This window comes from Melanotaenia boesemani, chromosome 22, assembly GCF_017639745.1.
Source record: "Melanotaenia boesemani isolate fMelBoe1 chromosome 22, fMelBoe1.pri, whole genome shotgun sequence".
NCBI classification, from domain to species: domain Eukaryota; kingdom Metazoa; phylum Chordata; class Actinopteri; order Atheriniformes; family Melanotaeniidae; genus Melanotaenia; species Melanotaenia boesemani.
Genome location: NC_055703.1, coordinates 11,908,409 through 11,930,628, shown reverse-complemented (window position 1 = coordinate 11,930,628; position 22,220 = coordinate 11,908,409). Strand labels below are relative to the sequence as shown.

Genomic DNA, 22,220 nt, shown 5'->3' with positions numbered 1-22,220 from the left:
TCTCTGTGGAGAGGTTACATGGACTGAGCAGGATTTTACAGAAAGAAAGAAAGAAAGAAAGAAAGAAAGAAAGAAAGAAAGAAAGAAAGAAAAAAAGAAAAAAGAAAGAAAGAGGGATGCACATCTTTCCAGGATTTTTCTGAAGACACTCATACCAGTTTTAAGGAAGAACTCTTACTGTTTCCGCACCTCTTAATAACATGATGGACGTGGAGTCAGCTGACCTCTGATGAGGAGAAACTGCGCTGATTTTAACAATTTAAAGGGATTTTAAGTGATGAACACTAACTTGAAGTACAACTTTTCCTTTCACTAAGATTAATTCATGATAACACAGATTCTGTTTGAAGTAAATTTCCGCATTTTTAATAGAATTTCTTCTAGTTAGATGCTCTAAAGGGTCACTTTCTCTACTTCTTTAAGGAATATTTAAAATTTTATATTGCCTGAAAAATTCTAACCTCTTTTCTAAGTTAACTTCATTTTAATTAATTGGTCAATGACCAATCCACCATTTTTCTTTCAATTTAAACTACTTTAACACAACTAATTGATGCTGTTATTCATGTTGAAAGGCTGTGAAAAGATGCCAGCTGTTCACAGGAACTGAACTACTTGTCGTCTGTCTTTTGTTTTTTTTTTTTTTTTTTTTTTTTTGCGTTTTATTTAATCTTTTTCTAGACTACTTTTCCTGCTTCTAAGCAGCTATTTTAGTTTTAAGACACAGGTGGTAGAGAGGAAAAGAAAAGAAGACAGATGGCACAGAAAGAAAGAGGAACAGATCAGGGTCGAGCTAAAACGGAGGACGCTTTAGGGGCTAAGACCATGGTTGGGGGTACTACAGCAGGTGGAGGAGTGGTGGTGGAGGTCCGGGAGAAGAAGGGACCTCTGCGGGCTGCAATACCCACGATGCCATTCCCTATGGCTGTCATCTGTCTTTTCCTGAACACCTTCATACCTGGACTCGGTAAGTTGGAAACTATAACTATACTGACTATAATTCCATCTGCCAAGATCAGAGCTGTGGCAGATGTATGTAATTATTGCTCTTTGTCTGTTGTCACTGAGATTATGTAAAACCACTGAGCTGGATTTCATGAAACTTGTTGAAGAGGTGGAACATGTGAAAAGGAAGTAATTATTCAGGTTTTGTAGAGGATCCAGTGACTTTCTTTGAAAGAATAGGGCACTTGCCTCAGTGGAGGATACAGTCTCCAAGCGTCCTTTCAGTTCTTTACCTTTGAGTGCTTTTACTTCTGCATCTCACACTGAAACCAGATAAGCAAAGTCAGGAATGAAAAACAAAAGAATGAGAGAAGAATTCTGGCAGATTTATAGATGAGAGAAGTGTAAAGCTATGGTGTAGACAGCCATGCATAAATTACTGATGATGTTAGATTTAAAAAATCATGAATATGTTAAAAAGAGTTATTCTAAATGCATTAGTATAGTTGTATTTTTTCCACAAGTGAGAAAAATAACAAGATACAGTTTTCGCACCTTGTGCTAAATGAAGACAGTCTAACATGCACAGCAACCCTGGTGTGAAGGTGTTAATGCACTGCCACTAGAAATGGCATCATCTTGGGTGTAAAAGACATTGCTGGTGTTATTATGGGTTGCAACATCATCACTGTGGATAACGCATCATCACTTCAGGTAGAGACATCATTGCAGCATATAGACCCATTTGCGTCATCATCGTGGGCACAAACCTTGACCCTGCCTGGTGCAACACCAAATTAGCTCTCTATCATCACCAAGTGTAGATGTTGCCATAAAATTTTATAGCTGTCATTACTGCATGTTCTTCCAATATAGAGGTGCCAGTAGGTGCCTGTTCTGCCTATTAGCAAGCTGTTGTCACAGCAATGCTAAAATAAATTGCATGAGGAAGTTTTCATTGGGAGGAAGAAGGTTGGTCAGATGGCACCAGCATGAAGCACTTTAAAAAGCAAGATTTAAATTCAAGACCAGTTACAATAACCCTTTACTCATTCATTTAATATTCTTTTGGATTCATTTGCTTTTTTGCATCTCATTCAAATTCTAATTGAATCTCAAACTTAGGGTTAGTGAAGACAGTTTCCAGGTTTAAAAATCAAAATTGCTTGGCTAGATGTTAAGAAAAGATTTTGGCAAATTTGGAAAAAGAAAAAACATTCAGCTTAACATTTTGTGGGTTAACGAAATTTCTCTTTAATGTTTCCTTTATGCACTTAAATAAGTATGTACATTTCAAACGTTTAACTCAGCTGGCCACATACTCCAATGCATGTTTTACGTTGACGTGGCTGTTAGACAAAAACATCCACTAGAAGGCTTTGTAGAGTTCAGCGTTTCTGAGCCACTTCTGAGTTTCATTAGCAATAAACAACAGCAAACATGGCTACAGTGGAGGAGATTGTGATAATGTTCATTCTCAGAAAGACATAAAAGAAGGCTGCACAGTATGGTAGTGGTTTGTGCAGCCATTATATACATTAAACATGATTCTACCTCTTTGTTTCTTCCACTGGTTGCATATGAACTATACTGCTAAAGACTGCCCCCATAATTTCTGTTGGTACTGCTCCATTAGCGCCAATTGGGGTATGATTCTGCAGCTCTTTGGAAATGTACTGAAATAGACATGAAATGAATGCCGATGACGAACAGAAGTCCATATGTCCAGTTCATATGCTTATTTACCTATGACTATGAATGAGGCTGCAATATAGATTTTATCCATTTTGATCTTACTGTTTGATCTTTGCTGTTGTATTGATTTATAGAGGAACACTGAGCAATTTTTGTTTTTGTCCCTCGATCAAGTACCTGTCTTGTCAGGTTCAAAAAATATTTTTGTTTTGTTAGGGAATGTCAAATGCTACCGTTGTTTCTGCAAAACAAATCTACCTATGGGCATCAGTTAAAGAACCTTGAATCTTGAACCTTGATATAAACTGGCTATCGCACCCTGCTGAACCTGCCAGTAGGTGGGACTGTGCATGTAAATCTGTGATCATTATTTACAGTGAATTTGAAGAATTTGCACTCTCTAGCAGTCATGAAAGCAGCTGCATGTGAAGGGTAAGAAATGGTGACCATGGCGGTGATGGACATGCTGTAAAAAAGAATGTATTTTAATCCTAAGCATGATCTATTTATATCCCTAAATTAATAGTTTTTATTTCTAAACCTAACCAAGTGAAGTTACTGCAATCACTCATATTAACTGGCATCTGTGTTCAATGGCATCTGTTAAGATCCATGCTTGTAAAAAGAATGTATTTTACTTTAAATCATGATTATTTTCTAACTCTGAGGGAATGTATTTGTCTAAACCCAACAAGAGGGTAAAACGTGTTATTTTAAATTTCCGTTGTGCACTGACATAACATATGTTGGTCTCTATTTCAAGTCATACAAAGATCAATAATTGAAAGCGCTTAACTACAATGTGTCATATTAGGTAAGAACAATGAACCAAAATGGCCATTTCACATGAAAGAATGGTTTCAGTGGGTACAGCGTGGCCCATATTCACAGCAAGAATATGCACTGATTAAACCAAGAGAATAGTATAACCATAAAAATGTCAATTGCAGTAAGCAGATACAGATTGTTTTTGTCATTTATTTTCTCTAACTGAATGACCTTTTGGTGATCAAATGGTCCAACAATCTTGTCCAGTTCAGTCATCCACAGACAGGCTAATGGCACACTTGTCATTGATACGCTGAGTAATGGACAATACCAATGTAACACCGATATACCTGTGTGTCACTAAATAAGATATCTACTTTTTCCTCACTACCCTTGTGTGATCATATAAATTAAAATTAACTGTAATTTTGTTGCAATGACAAAAAAGTTCTATTCTAAATTATTATTCGTTTGGGCAGTTAGGCAAGCATATACAAATTAGATATAGTTTTATAGCTTTTTATATGTGGGTGGCAAATGTTGAATCTTTTGATTGTGGTAAATCTGAATCACTGAGGTTGATTCACACATGCATGTTCTCTCTGAAACCCATCTGAATGTCCAGTTGTTTGTCTTTGGTTCAGACAGGAACCAGATGCCGATTATTATCAACTGTTAGGATGTTTCTGCCTGATCTTTCGCTTTGATCTAATTCCCAGAGCTTCATCTCGTCCTTGTTACATGTCTGTATGTGTCTCAAATTATCTTGCATCTGATAGACAACGACACACAAACAGACACATGTACACACTCAGGATGTAACATCACCCTCATTGATATGTTGAGCCTCAATCTATTTAAAACAAAGCCAACAAAACTGATTCATAACACACAAAGTATTCAGTCACCAAACCTATATAAAACATCTCAGCAGACACTTTAACACAAATCTATACTAGCAGACGTACACACACGGTTCACTGAATTCAGCTTGAAAGCTAAGAAGATATGAAGTGATAGTGTGAAGTGAATTTTATTTTTAGAAAAATTGAATATGCACTAAATAAGAGAAAAAAGATCATTCAGGGAAAAAAAGCATTGTAAAGGAAACAGGATAAAATACAGGGATACATTTTAAAAATATATATACCATCCCAGTTTTTGTTTTTTGTTGTTTTTTTTTTCTGATGGAGAAATAATGACACTGGTGTCTCCATACCACTCATATCTGAGTCACATATCTGACAATTTGTCTGTTTTCTTTCTGGAGAGATATTATGTGTTTCTCCTCCTCATCTTGTTCCTCCTGTCCTTCTTTTTGTGTCATAAATGTCATCTAGAGATGGTTTTTAAATCCAAAAATGTTTTTTTTTCTTTATCTCTGTTACTTTCAGCTCTCTGTTTACTGTAAACTTTCTACGATGTTTTTTGGATTATTGACTCCTTGAAAATGTCATGAAACAATAAAAAGGTGTCAGCAAACACTTATTTATTTATTTTTTTTTATTTTGACAAACATATTGGTTTAACCCATTCAGACCTAGCCTTCCTTTTAACACCTGTCTGCTATAACCACACTGTTCACTGTATCAGGTCTGAATGGGTTGTCTTCCACAAAATTGTGTCCCAGGCATGTATCAAGGTACACTTCACCTAACCTCGTGTGTTTGAGTGTGTTAGAGTGTGTGTGTGTATATGTGATGGTTTGCCTGAATGCCTTGACATTTCATTGAATAGCTGCGGCTAGTTGCCATGACAACAGCTGACTGAAATGCGCGTGTATGTGTGTCACAGCCGTTTGGCTCTAATTGACTGAGACTGAAAATAGTGTCTTGTTCTGCTCAACCTTCAGCCAAAATAAAAATTGGAAATGTGTATTTGAATTTGGACAAGAGCCAGAATTGAGGCAGCATCTGGTGTCACACTCGGTCCGTATTATTACGTTTAAATATGCATTTTCACAGACTGAAGCTTCCCAGGTGGACTTTAATGAAGGATTTTCCCCTCAAATGCAGATTGTGTCTTTTTTGCTTATTTTAATTCAGTGCAAAACTTTGTCCACTCCAAAAAGTTCAGGGATTCATCAAGCATCGCAGGGCGCTCAAGTGTCACATTTTTTAATGTCCTCCTCCCCTAAGCATGCCCTTGTGGTAAATATGGCTTCACTATAATTAGATTCAAAGTGTTGTTGTGCTTCTGACAGAACTTATGTGTTGGTTTCAACCTCATGTCTCAAAAAGGCACATCATTTATCTGCTCTATCGTAACACCCCTCATTTATTCATATGCAGACTTTGTGGCTTGTTAAACAGTATACTTGACAATGACATTTGCTCTAACGTGGAAAAACTTTTGTGAAGTATATTTCTCTCATGCTGAGCACAGGGGTAGTACTTTAAAGAATGCAACTATGAGTCACATTTAAGGGCATGGACTAATCACAGATGTAACCATTTCAGCTGGAGGACTTTTCACAGGTTTTCACATCCCTCAAACATTTCTTCATGCAGTGAAAAACAAATTTACAACAGCTAACAGTGTAAAGAGAGAAGATTGACACAGCTAGAATTGCCAATTTGGCTATTGTTTTGGCAGATTAAGCTACAGTAGTCATCGGACCCCTTCGCTACTTTACCCTCCATTATGTCATCTATGTTGTGTTTATATGCAAATACAAGCAATACTGATATCTAAATAATGACTACATATAATTCTACAACTTTGTCTGACATTTTTGATGTGCAGAAATGTTGCTATAGAAATAATTTGGACATTGACTGCAAACACCTCTGCAGTACATTGTTCTTGCCTCATGTTCTACTTTCTGTACTCATCATCCATTTGCCAGTTCTAGGTGTTAAAAATGGTGTTTCCAGTTGTGAGAGTTCAGACAATCTTATGAAGGTGTGGATGTGCAACTAATGTGGTGAATATTGGTCTGCCAAGGAATAAAATACATAAATTAGCTACAACTAAAATCTTGCATCTTTACATCTGTATGTGCATTAATTTATACAATTATATAATTCATTTCATTAAATCCAAAGGATGCAACAAACAACAGGCTCTCAGTGTGATACAAAGCAGACAAAGAGGACTTTGTGTGCTTTGGGGGAATGGAAACAATTTACACACATCTGACCTGGCAAAGATAAAAATGATGTGACTCACCAGCTGAGGAAGATATGATATTCCAGCCCAGATGTTCTTTGAGATGAAGAAGATGTCTCCCATTTTCTTCTTGTGGATGTCAACTGTAATGGCTAGATTCTTTGTAATGTTTGTTTATGGTTAAGACAATTACTTCAACTGAATTACAAATACCAGCAACATAGCCTATAACATGGTCTGATGATTACTTCAGAAAAGTCAATAAAAACATTACAATTCACATTGATCAACATGATCACTCAGTCACAAACTGGTGTATGTTAGACCATGTTTTGGCTCAAATATTGTCTTGCTCTTGCCATCATGGCTGCCTGCAGGTCACCTGACAACAGCTAGTATAATTTCTAACAAGTGTTTCCTCAAATAAAAATATAAAAATAGCTGACAATATAAACCTTACATCTACAATAAATGACATCCAACATGAGTGTGTTCATGCCAACAGTTCTAAATGGGATCATTTAAACCAACAACTTCTCTCACAGAGGTTTTAACTTAATGTTAATTCACCCAGATGTTGCCATATCTTTACAGTAGATTGCCACCGCAATCTAACAAAGGCAAGGTAAAAGTAGGCTTTTAGCCTGTCCTGTGCAGCGTAAACTTAACACAGAGCTGTTGTTAAAGTGGAAAAACACAACTAGTCACCTGTGTGGGAGGCAGAGGTCACATGTTTGTGTCTGAGTGTGTGTGTGTGCACGTGTGTGAAACTGATGGCATGTGATAGTGGAGAAACTGCATCAGCTTACTGAGTCATGGTGACATCCTACCTCACCATTTAAGTGTGTGTGTGTACATTCATGTCCCTATACTAATATTAGTAATGTTCTTTTCTTTCTACTTGGTCCCTTGTACACAGCAGTATAAGGCAAACAATGCCATTACTATGCTTTTTACTGCAGCATCTTGTGCCTAGTAATTGCATTTGATTTACAAATTCTTATAACACTCATACCAAGAACTCCTCCTTCGTGCAACAAAAAACAGATCAAGTGACCATATAGTTATGTTAGCTAGCTAGCTTAGACTATCCACTGGTAGTTTGACGGTCTGTGAAGGGCAGGATTAATTGACAGCATGCAGTCAGTGCAGCTACAAATCACGAGTTCCTCTAAACTGAAGACTTTCTGTTTGTTAAAGTGGAATGACTCATTTTATGTGTCAAAGCATGTTAAATCTAGAAGAGTTATGGATGTAAAGCAAATGTCAAGGATATTTATTGGCTGTCAATTATAAGCAAAACCCTATATCTGCAGATTATTGTCATTTATGCAAAAGTACAAGAGTACAAAAGTAGGAGAAATCCTGAAGAACTTTTGAGCAAAGAGTCAGCAGATGGAAAGTTTAGGTGCATTGGAGGCTTTGGAGTTTAATGGAGCTTTGAGTATCAAAAGCATTGCCATCTAACTCACCTGTTGCTGTTGAGTACTATGCAACATTTGTACATTTTTAAGCTACTTTTACAATACTGCCTTACAGCAGGCTTCATGTCTTCATTTCATGTGTTTCTCTCCCTTTATGTCTGCTTCTCTTTTTGTCTTTGACACTTTTACACTCCGTCATTAACCTCCTACACTACCAGTGGGTGCCTTGTAGAGTTCTCTGTATAATTATAGTAATAAGTCTGGCTAATATCTAGGTGCACATGCATAGACACATACATGCACACTCTCTCAAAGTCCCGCATCCAGCATACAAAGGATCCAAAAGCTTTTTACAGATGGAGGATTGTTAGAATAGATTTCTTTAGTGGAGAATTGGAATGTAAACTAAAACTTATCAGAGACCAGTTTAGCACTAGTTCAGTTCTAATCCATCTGCACATATTTTTACTTGAGGAGCTTCATTCTTTTTAGTGGTCAGATTTGGTCCAATCAATTTAATGCTGTTCAAACAGCATTTTTACTACTTGACCAGCTTGACATTACCAGTGTTGTAGAGTTAACATGAAGGAAAGCTTGCATCTGATTAGACACTTCCAATGTAGTTTTTCCAGTGGACATTTAAGCTCAGATAATTTGTAAGTAAATTAAGGTGAATTTTCATGCATGTTTAAAGATTGCATAGCAACATATGGTTAAAAACAAGTCACTCATGCACTCATGCAAAAATCTTTGCAGTTCCCTTAAGCTCCTTTGGAGCATTTTAATAACTTTCAGCTCACTTGTTTTTGTTGTAAGACGCAGCTTTGCGCTTTGCGCTTTGATTTGCCCTTCTCAGTCTGCTGCCTGATGGGACTTTTCAAGATCGCTGCAGTGTGTGGTGATCATTCTGCAAAATAAATAGACCTGGAACCCAATTTTAAGGCCAGAATGTGAGAACTACACTGACAAAGGAATGATATGGCATTGCAGAAACACAACATACCGATTCAAGAACAGAAGCTTTGCTTAAAAAAACAAATCCATGGATGACAATATACCTCAATGTATGTGTCACCAACATAAAAAAAATATAAAAAAAAGGCTGACTTTAGGCTTTAGTGATCAAATTTTAACATGATCAATAAAGAGAATGGCCATTAGTTGTGTCCCTAGTGAACCTGTGTGTCGAACATGTTCACAGTCACCAGCTGCCCAGTCCAACTACTCAGCTAAGACAACACGTGACTGGTACCTGCCAGAGTGGACAGAAGTTGGAAGTCATTCAGCAAAAAAAATGGATGTAAGCAGACCGTAGAAATCCTGTCTTGCATGCCACCACTGAGATGGAAATGATGCATAACCATTGAGTTTGCTGTCAGTCATGACTCACGTCTGGAGGTGGGCAGCTACACCAGCAGCCAGAGCATCTGCTCGTGGGTGTGGTTTCCACGACCTGAAAATTTCTCTGTCTGATTAAATCATGTTGGTATCTTAGTTTAGGCCACTGTTGCTCTTTTATGTAAACGACTTTGAAATGACTGTTGGGCAAATGCTTGAAATGCAAACTACTGTAAGTAACATGTTTATCTTTATTATTCCAAATGTAAGAAAAGAGGATGCTGCTCACTACTTGGTTATTGTGCCTATTGCGTTTAGATTTGTTAACCCTCTTGGGAATATATATTACATCCCTGTTGAATGTCAGACCTCTGTATTTACATCATTTTCTAGGTACAGTCTAAGAGATTTTTTTTTAATGGTAAGAAACCAACTTGTATATGAGTGTTTTTGGCCTTTTCTTCCTTCGAGATGCAGTTGGCAGCCTGGTTGTTCCTGCTCCTCCCTCCCTCCACCTGTTCATCTTGCTCTGTTATTTGAATTCCTGCAAAGTGACAAGATATGAAGCTAGCAGTAAGAAAAGGGCCAAGGTTATGATGCACCCAACGCCCACCTGGCATTTCTTGCACCACAGTCAGTATTCACAGTATTCGGTTCAGTGCTTCCAAAAGAGAATGAAAAGCCTGTAGTGAGAATGTCCAACAGGCACTCAGAATAATCAACTATTTTTAAGGTAAAGAGCATCCCCTCTAAGAAAACGATTCACACTGACTGCTTGACAAAAGACATCATAGGACTTTAGGATGTTAGAAAAGTTACAAAGGTCTACTTTAAGTGAGTTAATTTCCCCAAAGAAAACCTGCAACTATATTACCCAAAGTGTTGTGTGAATATGGCTTCCAGTGTAAAATCTCACTGAGTAGTCAAGAGAAGCATTCTATACTGTACTGGAGTCCATTTGTATGCATTGTATGTGATGGGAAAATCTTGTATTGATGATACTGTGACAGAGACAGATGGTCAGAAATGATCTGACCAGAACTCTGTTTGTACAGGTTTCTGTCTTACTTTAGAGCATCGCTGGAAGTGAGAACAGCTGGAAAAGCCCATTAAGGGACTTTATTACCCTCCTGCTGGATCTGTCATTGTAAAACCTCACTCTACGGGTCCTACACTGATATAAGGAATTTTTCTCAGCTCAGTGGCCTATGCGTTCAAACACTTAGTCGACTGACTGTGTGTGAGCTCCTGTAATTGCAGTAAAGGAAACATTTGTGTCCTCTCACTGAGCTAAATGTTTTCCCTAACAGTATACATTGCACTCATAGATGACTGTCACAATAAAATGTTATGAGCTTGTAAGTTAACATAACTGACTCTTTAGAAAATCATAAACCGTTTTTAACTCTGGGTATTCTTAATTGAGTGTTTTGGTTAATTGAGTGATCAGTTTACCACAACCTAAATATTTTAGGTGGAGTTACTGGCAAGATGGATGGTTCTTTTTTAGTCCAGATGACATGGCATCCATGTTTTCCTGGCAGAGAGAGCAGTGTTTCTGCACATATGGCTTCTTCTTTGCATGATAAATCTTTACCCTGTATTCACTGATGCTCTGTTGAACTGTAATGATGCAGTGATCTACACAACAACATCATACCTGTTTTAATGCAGTGCTGTCTGAGGGCCAGAAGATCACCAGCATCTAAAGCTTAATTCCAGCTGTGTCCTTTGGGCAGAGAGCTTTACAGATACTCCAAACTTTTTTTTTTATTTTTTTTTTTTAACCTGTCCTGTTCAGCATCATAGCAAGCAAAATGATAATCTGGTTGCTGTATCGTGCTGAACAAATTTGCTCTGCCAAGAGAAGGCCTATGGGTAAGGCTCCTCTTGATATTCTGATTCATTTATTTATTTATTTACTTTGAATCACGGAATCTATGTAACCTTGCTGGACCTGACCAGAGGGGACAGAAAAAGATGGAAAATAGCAAAAAGATGAAAAAGGGAAAGAAGAAAGGAGACAAAAACATCACAGACAGAAGGAAACGACCCTTCAATCCACACCATCACCAGACAACAAACTGTTACACCTGTACATGAACACACCAGAAAATTTCCCACAACTTTTACGAAAAACAAAAACAAACACACAAAAAAACAGAGAGTCATTAAGAGTTTTTAATTAATAACCAAATCAAAAAGACATATCATGAAAGTAGCATAACAGCGACCAGATACTAACTCACAGGAAAAATAAAAAGAAGAATTATCTCTTAGTATATAAACCCACTGGACAACTCAGTGACTGTGTCAGCATGCAGAGCATGAGGAATAAGGAGTGATCAGTGAAGAAGAGTGGTGAGTGAGATCGTACAAATGCGATCATGTCTCTATGGAGGTCAGAGGCAGACCAGGGCAGCCCAGAGACCCGGGCCCTCAGCGGCAGCCCCGGAGCACTAACCCAAGCTACCCCACCACGAAGACGACTCCAGCCCCACCCGAAGGGCGGCAGAGGTGAACCCCAGCAAGAGCTCCCCATGGTCTTGGGGCACAGGTCTCAGTGGGCCAAGATCGGCAGCCGCCGGCCCCTGGGATGTAAGTCCAGAGGGAAGTTTGCTTCCCTTTGGATGTTGAGCCTCTAGCGGCATTAGGCACCCCCGCTCCCCAGGAGGTCCCCCAGGGCAAGACAGGAGAGGCCGCCCCCCACAAACAGGCCATATAGGGACCGCAGCCAATGAGCCTCCACCAACCCCAGAAGGTATCCACCCCCCCACATGCCTACTGAGGAATGAGAGGATGGGGACAGCGGCAGAGCCCAGACCCACGGCACACCACCCCCAGGCCCCCCCAGGCCCGCCCAGGTCCCCCCCACAAGTGCACCCCGCCCCAAACACACACAAAAACACATGCAAACACCTATATCCTTGCACACTTCCGCTCATCCTAACACATACATGCCTCCTCACCCCCACCCACACAATATAAACACTCACACAGCATACAACCCTCCAATACTCCAAACTTTTTGATGAGATTATATAGATTACGTCATATTCACATCCTGTGCAATGTTGAGAATTTTTTTTTTTTTCAAAATGTGCAGACAATTTTCTCCAAATAGCTGAACCTCTACTAATATTTATTTATGAGAGACTTTACTTCTTTAAGGTGCTCTTTTTCCACAGCCAATCACATTACCGACCAGTTCACAATTTACATAATTAATTGCTTTTCAGTACTTCGTGTGTTTTTTAGGACCCTATTTTCATTTTTGTTCCCCCTAACTCAACTTTTTTAGATATGTTGCTCAAATTAAATTCAAGATTAGCTCCGTTTTTTCTTTCTTTCTTTTATGTAATAATAAAACATGTCTATTTCCTGATAGGAGATGGAATGGGCTCCACCCCTCCATCCCAGCGAGCCTGAATTACACGAAGAAAAAAATTGATGCATAAAAAATAAAATGTCTCACTTTCAGCACAACAGCAAAATTTTAAAGAGTCTCTCGGCTTAAGCACATAAATAAGCTAAATACAAGCATACAAGCTAAATTAAATGGTGGTTTAGTAAATAAATATTTTATATATATATTTTTTATATATTCCAGAGTAAGAGTTGTCATGGAAACAATGTCTAATAAAATAATCTAATTTGTTTTTAGTTTATGGGCATCTGTGTGTATGAGACAAAGACAGAACACACACACACACACACACACACATTTTTCTGTTAATAAACTGTGCCCAAGTAGGTCTCCAGATAACAGGATAACGAGTGATATTAAATTTTATTCAGCAGACAAGGATCCACAGAGACGATCCTGATTGAACTCTGCAACACTGGTTATGAGCAGCAGGTATTGAACATCATTTCTTTCATGGATATACACAGAAAAATAAAGAATGCAATCCAAACTTGAACCTGAATGAAATGCTGGTGTGGCACCTTAACCCTTAAACAGACACAAGTGGCAAACAAATAGTAAAAAATATTTTAATGTTAGTTATTGTGTTGGTATTCTTTTATTTAAGATCCAAGTCATTCTTATTATTTAAATATCTTGTATATTTTGGATTTTATAAGTTGTGTCTCTCAGGATACATTAGGTAAATAAACATGAAATGTGAAAATGGTAAACACATTAACTTTTAATGTGAAGAAGAAAAATTAGACATTATTTGATGATTGATTGTTCTCTGGGTATAACATGCACTTTCTTCTTTCAATAAATGAAAAGCACCTTTTTCCTTCTATCCCTTCCTGTCCAATAATCATACCTGCACCTCAGATGGGAACTTTTTGAGCCCACAAAGAACATTTAATTAATTATTACAGCAGATCTACTAAGAACAAGCCACTTACAAATTAAGAACATATTCCTATTTCTGTGTTTTTCTCTAATTGTGGAACATTTGGAAGCGGTTTACAGATTTTTTCCAGTGGTGATGCAAAGATGACCAGTACATTTACCACAGGAGATGTTGACTGTCTGGACCAAATCTGCACATTCTCTTCTCAGTACAGACTGAGGAGTGATCCATTTGATCATAGCAGACATCATTTCTTCATTGACAGGGCTTATTGCAGCGCAGGAGCTGGCTAAGGTGACAGCTTTGTTGTCAACCTATTTCACAATACACCCTTCTGCCTTATTATCCACCCCGCAGTCAAACCTTTCTTTCCTCAGCAGTGTCGGCCATCCTCAAGAGGACATCCTTTTAGCCTGTTCTTGCAGATGGGTGGCAAAAAGATTTCTTCAGAAGCACAATGAGTGGCAGAGAAGCGAGCTGTGTGTTAGGTTATCTAGCAAATCTTAATGAACAGTAGGAACATTGTTAGGGAGAATAGACCTAAATTCCCCCACAATGATGTGAGGGACTGATAACATAAGACAGAAAACAGTTTTTGTTCAAAGAGATATTACACAGTTTAATAAATGTTGTTTTAGTGTTAATCTTTGAATGTTTTTACATAATCTTAAGATCTAATAAGAACCTAATTCTTTTATTATGTCATTTAAGGTGAAACATTTAAACTGAAAGAGGTTGTTTAGATTCTTAAATGTAATATTTCTTTGGTCCAGCTACTTCTGCTTTCATATACATCTAATATAAAAAGAAGGGCTAAAGAAACATATTGTATTTTAGCCTAGATTTATCAATATTGCTTTGAATTTGACCTTTGTATGCTAATTAATTTAGATATTACCTTGCATGTTTGCATTCACAATAAGTTGCTGCCAAGAAGACATTTAAATTAGTGCATCTATTGAGCTACAACACAACCCAACACAGATCTGTAGTACATAATGTGTAGGTGTGCAAATGTGATAAGACAGCCCTGCTTTCCATTTGTTTGGTTTCACAAAAGACTTTATTTATTCACCTACCCCAAGTGTGTCTGCATTTGGATCCTAAATATTTTACTATTAGCTAATGTGAATAAATAAATGGTAATATGTTGAAAGTAAAAAGAAGTAAAACTTACAGCTATCTCCCCATCGAGCACTGTAATCAAATGTGCAGTAATTTACTGTAACAGTTTGTCATAGATTTACTTAAAATAACATTGTGACACATTTATATACAGTTGGTCAGTAAAGTACTTTATTTAGAGTGTGTTAGCTGCAGTTTCAGTGGGACATGTGTAAATGGAGCAGAGAGGTATGCAGATAGTGTGTGTGTGGTGGGAGGGGGGGTAATGCATATGTGTTGGTCAAGTCCCTGGATAATAAGGATATGTTGGTTTGGTGTTATAAGACTCGGGGGAGTGTGGAAGTTTCTTGCAAGTATTTGACCCCATCAGGCATTGCTTTGAATTACAGTCCAGTTTAACAGTGAAATGTTTATGTCAGAGACAAACATATTTCTTCTGTTTTATTTCTCTGTAAAGTCTGTTGCTTGGTGTATATTTGACTGGAGATAAACCAGAGTGGAAAGCTGCTCCAGTCATGTTGGGCTATAAACATCACAGATTAAACCACGCTGAATTGAGATAAGTGTGAGATTGTGGCTGATTTTTGTCAAATAAACTGTGTAATCTTTATTTTTGGTAACAGGATGTTTTGCTCTTTTTGTCCTGCAGGTACTTTCATCTCAGCATTCACAGTGTTGTGTGGTGCTCGCTGCGAGCTCATTTCACAGCGAGGCGTTTGCTGTGTGTTCTGGCTCAATGTGGCAGCAGCCTTTATTCAGATACTGACTGCTGTTATCATGGTGGGATGGATCATGAGCATCTTCTGGGGAATGGACATGGTCATCTTGGCAAGTCAGTGATTATTCATCTTTTCTCTTTTCTTAAAATGTTGGTTTGGGTTTTCATGTTTGCTGTACAAATGATGTGCAAGTCGAAGTTTACAAAAAAAATAAATAAAATTTGTACAGCATCATTTACAGCCAGTAGACACTGGCTTAATATTGCTGTCATGCTAGTAAAGGGTTAACAGCAGCTGCATGTGAGTATCAAATCAATGAAAATGTGAACAAAAATTCTGCTCATTTACCATTTTCTGATTTGTCTTTCAAGATACTGCAGAAAAATACTGATATTGAAAGATACTGAAAGAAAAAAATATAATATGAACTCACTGTTCTTATGTAGATTTTTTTTATTATAGTAGTACATGAAAAGTTCACTTATAATTTCCAACCTTAAAACTGTGCTTCTAACTGGTTTCAATTTCACACTGACATTGATTATACACATTCCTTGAGCTGTCAGTGCCTGTCAGCCAAGCTAAGCTAACAGTTTAAGCAGGAACTCAAAAGCAAAATTAACCACCTAAAGCAACACAAACTTTAATAAATTCTTAAGAGTTTAAGCTAACATTATACATCCTAAATTTGATCTCAGTCTCGGCTGAAGTGTTACTTATTGCGCTGGTCAGCTGTGACTATAGAATCCTGTTGGTTTGATCCTGAAACAACATATACCGTCAAAAGAGTAAAAAGCCTGGAAAAGCATCAACATTTATAATTACTAAATCTTCTTAAAAAACCTAACGCCCAACAGCGCTGTCAAAGAAGTTTGATGTAACGCCTGCTGGACTCAGCTGTGCAGCACATTAGCTATGTCACGGAGAAACGTTGACTAGTGACAAAGCAAATGTCTAATACAAAAATGACTCAGTATGAATATTGTAAATATAATGTTCAATTTTAGTTGTTTTAGATGGCAACAAGTCACTCTTCTGAGTTGCTGTTAGCTTAGTTTACCCACCTCAATCCTCCATTAGCTCTACAGCTGAGAGCGCTCTGACTACTGTTTGCTGCACAACACTGACTGCTCTGAAGTACTTCACACATGTTCATCATACATGTTCAGCAGAAACCAAAATCCTTTGGGCTGAGGACTGGTGGCCCTCCCAAAGCATTTGCAGCCTATTATGTGTTGGTTTGAGTCTTTATCTTTGGAATTGAACCAGAATGGTACCTCTCTGGTCCTTCAAGCTTTGTGTTGCAAAATGATCAAATTTAAAACTTTAGTTGGCCAAAATTAAATAAGTATGTCCTAATTAGTCTTACAGAAAAATGAGATTTAATAAAGAACAAAATTAGAAAATGTAAAGGTTAATTCAGTGATGAAGATTTAGGAAGATTTCTGTCACAAAATAGCGGGTTCTTTGGGAATGATGCACAAGCAAGCACAGACACACACAGTGACCATTCTCCCTGTGCAACAAGGCAGCCTTTGAATCATCACAGCACTGACTCTTTTGTGAGTCTACACAAGTGTGTATGTGTGAGGCCGTTACTGCTTATGTGCCACTAAAGTGTGTTATCTCATACACGTCTGCAAGACTGTGTGCTTGTAGTGTGAAGTACTGTAATTGTGTGTGTGGGAGTGAACTGCCTCCACACCCCTGGTATGGTTTTATTCACCACTCCCTACCATTTTCTGGGCTCTGGGTTCACACCTTCTTCAACTTTTGTTGTTAAAATCTATACTCCTATTAGCCACAGCAGCCTGTTGAATATTTATGAATTTTCTTGTTAGCACAGCTTGTCAAAGTCAAATCATGCATGCTGTTTGGTAAGAAGATCAATTGTCTTTCCAACTACTCATCACCACAACACATGTCTCAGTAGCTTTGGGAGTTTATTCTCATTTGCAGCTGCTCCCCACCTTTTCTTCATTTATGCATTCTATTTATGCACTCTAAAACTGTGGAGCATTTATCAGTCTTATCTTTCCCTATTCTTTACTTTCCGTATGTCTTTCCATAACTCCATCTCTGCAAACACTTTTCTCTCTCATTTCTATATCTCATGTTCTAGGTATTAGCTTCTTCCCACTGATTATCCTCTTCCTCACGCTGATTGTTTCTATTTGATCTCACCATATCCTTGCTCCCCCTTTTGCTTTTCCTTATATTATTCCTCACACTTTCTGCCCACTCGCCCAGTCCCCCTCTGCCTCAGCATCTTTCTTTTTTTTTACTTGTATCATCTTCCCCATATTCCTGTCTGCCTCTTTTTTTTTATCATTGATCCAGTAAACCAGGGTTGTTTTACTGCAGTAATATTTATTTGATCTGGATCCAAACTGAGGTCAGGTTATATTGACATAACTAACCCCCACCCACCCTTACGCACCCCCACTCTCTTTGTTTTGTTGTACATGAATCCAGTAAACTGTACATAAGGGGAAAAAAAGTAAAATAGATCAAAGCTAACTATCTCTTGTCTCTTTTCTCCCACTCGGTTCTGCTTCATGAAAGTTTCTGACGGTAGGTGTTTTTTATTTATTTCTTTCTACTGTCCCCTATTGATTCCAGTGCATATATTTAGTAACCCAGGATTGAAAAAGATCACTAAAATGTAAATTCTGAGCTTTCTCATGGCCTTTCATGTGGGTTATATGGCATTATGTTTGATATTCTTGCAAAAATAATTCAGACTTCATGAGATTATACATCAAACTCTGACTTTTCAACCTATTTGATCCTCCCTAAATGTCATACTTTTTTTTTTAAACGTAGTCCTAGTCATTGGATGGAGTGCACCAAGTTGTCATGGACATGATCTTTTGACAAGTTTTATGGGGTCATCACATTCTTAATACTAATTCCTTACTATGATTGAGATTTGGCTTCAGGAAGTCACATGATCTGGTACCATGCGAAGTGAAATATGACATAAACAGGATTTTAACTTAGATTTCATGTTAAAGCTGGACATACACTCTGTGTTTGTAGCAGGTTACATGCATAAGGAGACAGAACTGATTTAGTTTTAAAAAATGTTTCTATAAAGAGGAATAGTTTTAAAAGATTTGCATGTCCACTCAAAACCACTGGAAATGCTGTGGTAATACCAGGCCTGTAAACGGCGCTTCAGCACTGTCACAGTAATAGACCAAATACACAATAAGACATGGAGCATGCTCAAAAACTTGTGATGTAAACGAACATAAGAAAATGAAGACGATGTAGCATTGAATTAAAAAGGAGACACCTATGTGGATTTTGGATAGTGCACAGATGTTTCGGTAAAAGCCACACCATGCTCAATAGCCTGTGCAGCACATACACAGCTGTAACTGGCCGTTGTTGTAGCTGTTGGCAGGTTTGCACATGTGGGTTCAGGGAGATGTGGGGATATGGAGTCACTGGTTCAAGACTTGTCCATGGGTTGTAAACAAGGAAACAAACTGGTGGCATTTTCAGATTTATTCACTTTGGGATCTGGCTGAGACCAAACGATTAAAAAAAAAACTAGAAAATAGGAATATACTTTAAGGTCAATCCACGTTGTGAAAATTTCACGTCACACTTTGATTTTCTTGCAGTTTCAGTAGACTAGTATATGACCAAAAAATAAAAGTCTTCAAAATGGTAGCTTCATAACCCAATCAGGGACTTCTCAATGGCTTCAGGCACCTTCTAAAAGCATATGATCCTAATATTAAACAATTGTCAGAGAACTGCAGCCATTTGAGAAACATCACTTTCACTAAAAGTTTAAGTAGCTCTTCTAATGTTATGGCTGATAAAAATGTCTTCCAACGTGACATACTGCTAAAACCTTTTATTCATTGTGTCTTAAAGCTGTCAGTGCAGTACTTATTCTTGTGCGACATGCCTGAATACAGTGCCCACAAAACGCTAAGCAGCTGCTGCTGCTGCTGACAGCATTTTCTCATTTCACCCACCATCCACCTGTAGTCTCTGCTTGTAACCTCCTCAAAGGGGAGAATTTTGTATCATCCTTCTCCACTGTCTGCTGGGTTGAGCTGTTGCATATTTTATGCTTTTTTTTTTTTATTTTTTTTTTTTTTAGAAAATGTGACATCTCAGTTACGTCTGCATTGCTTACCACTCTAGAGAAGATAGGGTAATGGCTCAATCTGCCAGTCAATACTTTCTGCTGCATACGCTCTTAATGCCTTACCATTAAGCATCTAAACCAATTACCTTTCCAAGCTGATGAATATATTTTGTTTCCTGGTTCACTTATGATTCTTCTTTCTTCAGGTTGTAGAGACCAGGGCCTTCCTGAAGATGTCTGAGAGAAGTCATTCTTGTGCTTGCTGATGGATCACACATCTGTTTCTGATCTGTTTAACCGTCCTGAAGCTAGACAGCAACCTTTACCTTCATAATGAGCCATAGCTGACAGTAGAGCAAGGCAGAGACATGGCAAAAAAAAGAAAAAGAAAACGAAAAAGAATGAATCAGGTGACTGCCACACAGGAAAACCTTCAATCACTGGCTACCAATTGACCAACTGTGTGTGCTCTTTTTTCTTTGCACAGTTTAAGAAAATAATGAGTTATTTTGAGTCGTATCAATGTAATTTTTCGAATATTCTGTCTCATTTTGCCAAACAACACAAAACCAACATCCATTTCCAACATAACAGAATTAATTTACAATCTAATTACCTTTAATTTCTGATTAAAGTAGGTTGTTTAATTGTAAATGTGAGACTTCTGTATTTTGGCTTATAAATGTCATAATGCTGGTTGTTCATGAAACATTGCAGTAGTGCAGATTTTCATTTTGTAGGTGCACTGCATGCCATACCAGGTCCGCTGCTACTGAACTGGAAGATGTCAGTGTGTAAGTGGCTGGTTTCAGTGGAGAGATTTGCTATTACCTGGTATAAAAGTTGTTTCAAAGTCTCTAGTGTGTTGCAGATGCCTTTCCATTTTAGTTAATCCTGTCACCATAATGCTGCTCTAAATAGGTTCAGTATTTTTTCTCTTATATTCAGAGTTTTCTGACATGTTGTCTGTAAGAGTAAAAGTTGATAAGCCTATAACTTTTGTAGTTATGTTTATTTTTTTCATTGTGCACACCTCTGGCCACATTGTGTGTCGTCCTAAAATTACAAGACTCAAAATGATTCTTTCCCCTTAGTTTTTATTTTATTTGAATTTTCCTATTTCTTAAATGTGTAAATAAGTGTCAAAGAAATATTACATATTTAATCCAGACTTTGAATTTAATTAACAGGTCTAAAAATATCTGTTTGGCTGTTGGGTCATGAATTTATCGGTCATGTCAAGGCAAAAATGTAATTACAGTTTTAGTCATTCTGGTTTGTGATTAAAGTCAGCAACCCCGATAAGCAGCTATGAGTCCACTTAATTAAAGTAAAATTAAATTAGTAGGATAAAGTCTGAATAACTCAGTGTTTATGTATATATATATATATATATATATATATATATATATATATATATATATATATATATATATATATATATATATGAACAGTTCTCAATCATCTGCATTGAGGTTGCCTTGGAATCGTTTATCAAAACAAGGGCTTTCCCATGATATCTAATCAGTTTTCTCATGAACTGCATCGTTGGCCAGTTTCCATGAAAAATATCCACAAGTGCCAGAGGTTAAAGAGCTGGAGACAATAAAAAAAATTCCAACAGGAACAGTCTGAGACTGGCTAAACAAATCATTCCAGGTTTGGTCTGAAACCAAACCAGAATCTAAATATAATTTCTTCTGAGTTGGGCCATTTCCTCCCATGGTGATATTTTCATGTAAATCTCTCCATTTACTTTTTCAGTAATCCTGCACATGAAGAGACAAACTTAACTTCCTTGTTCAAAGCTATCAGACTTTAGCTCAACGCTAGTGGGAAGTTTTACACTAAATAAGAAAACATATTTGTTTGGCATCAATACTATGTAAGTGATAATATCTATTCACAATTGCTTAAATGTAAATTTGTATACTTGCAATAGAAGATATAGACTTTATTGCTCTCAATAAGCAGTTCATTTTGCATCCTGCTCCAACATCAGCAACATGCTAAATTACTAAGTTAAATGCAGAAATGCAGAATTGAATCACCCCAATAATGTGAGACAGGAAGGGTGAAATATTAATGGCAGGATTGGTTGTGCCTCTACTGAGATCAAACTTCCTGTGAATAATTCATTCTGTGATATAACCCTCAACTTCATTTGATTTTGTACTATTGATGTTTTACTCTGACTTTTCTATCAATTCTTGTAGCTTTTACTTATCTACATTAATTTTTTTAGGTGATACCACTGTATTCAGGATAAGAAAACCAATGTGTTTATGTTTTGACAGTTTATATGTTGTGCAGTGTTTGTGTGTGAGAATAGAGATTATGACAGTGATAATGATGATGCCTGTAACGCTGATAACGTATTATGCCTTACAACCAGTTATTGTTCTCCCATAAGTATTTTTGAATGAGTGGTGCTGGATTGTCTTTACTTTGTTTGGTTTTAAGTGAACTTGGAACATATGGAGCCCCTAAAGTGCTATTAATGATACAATTTCCCCCCATTTCTTTTCTTTTCAAAATCTTTTTATCTTGAGTGCAAGAAAAACTAAATAAGAAAATAGTAAAGTAAAAAGTTTAAGAATTCAGGAGACTTGTACCTTGGTAAAAGACAACATTTGTGCTGTTTATTTCTAGACTTGTTTTATTACAT

General features: G+C 37.3%; 2 protein-coding genes across 2 annotated transcripts in view; one reads left to right on the top strand and one right to left on the bottom strand.

The window, feature by feature from the left end:
- Positions 1-20,599, top strand: stum (stum, mechanosensory transduction mediator homolog). Its single transcript, XM_041975789.1, has 4 exons — positions 1-967; positions 15,369-15,551; positions 18,004-18,012; positions 19,759-20,599. Exons 1-4 carry the CDS (start codon positions 757-759, stop codon positions 19,791-19,793), a joined length of 438 nt encoding a protein of 145 aa, XP_041831723.1. The 5' UTR covers positions 1-756; the 3' UTR covers positions 19,794-20,599.
- Positions 10,368-22,220, bottom strand: part of coq8aa (coenzyme Q8A, genome duplicate a) — a 33,055-nt gene continuing 21,202 nt past the window's right edge. The window contains exon 18 of the transcript XR_006009095.1: positions 10,368-10,377. The gene's annotated coding sequence lies outside the window, so the exon portion shown is untranslated. The remainder of the gene's footprint in view (positions 10,378-22,220) is intronic.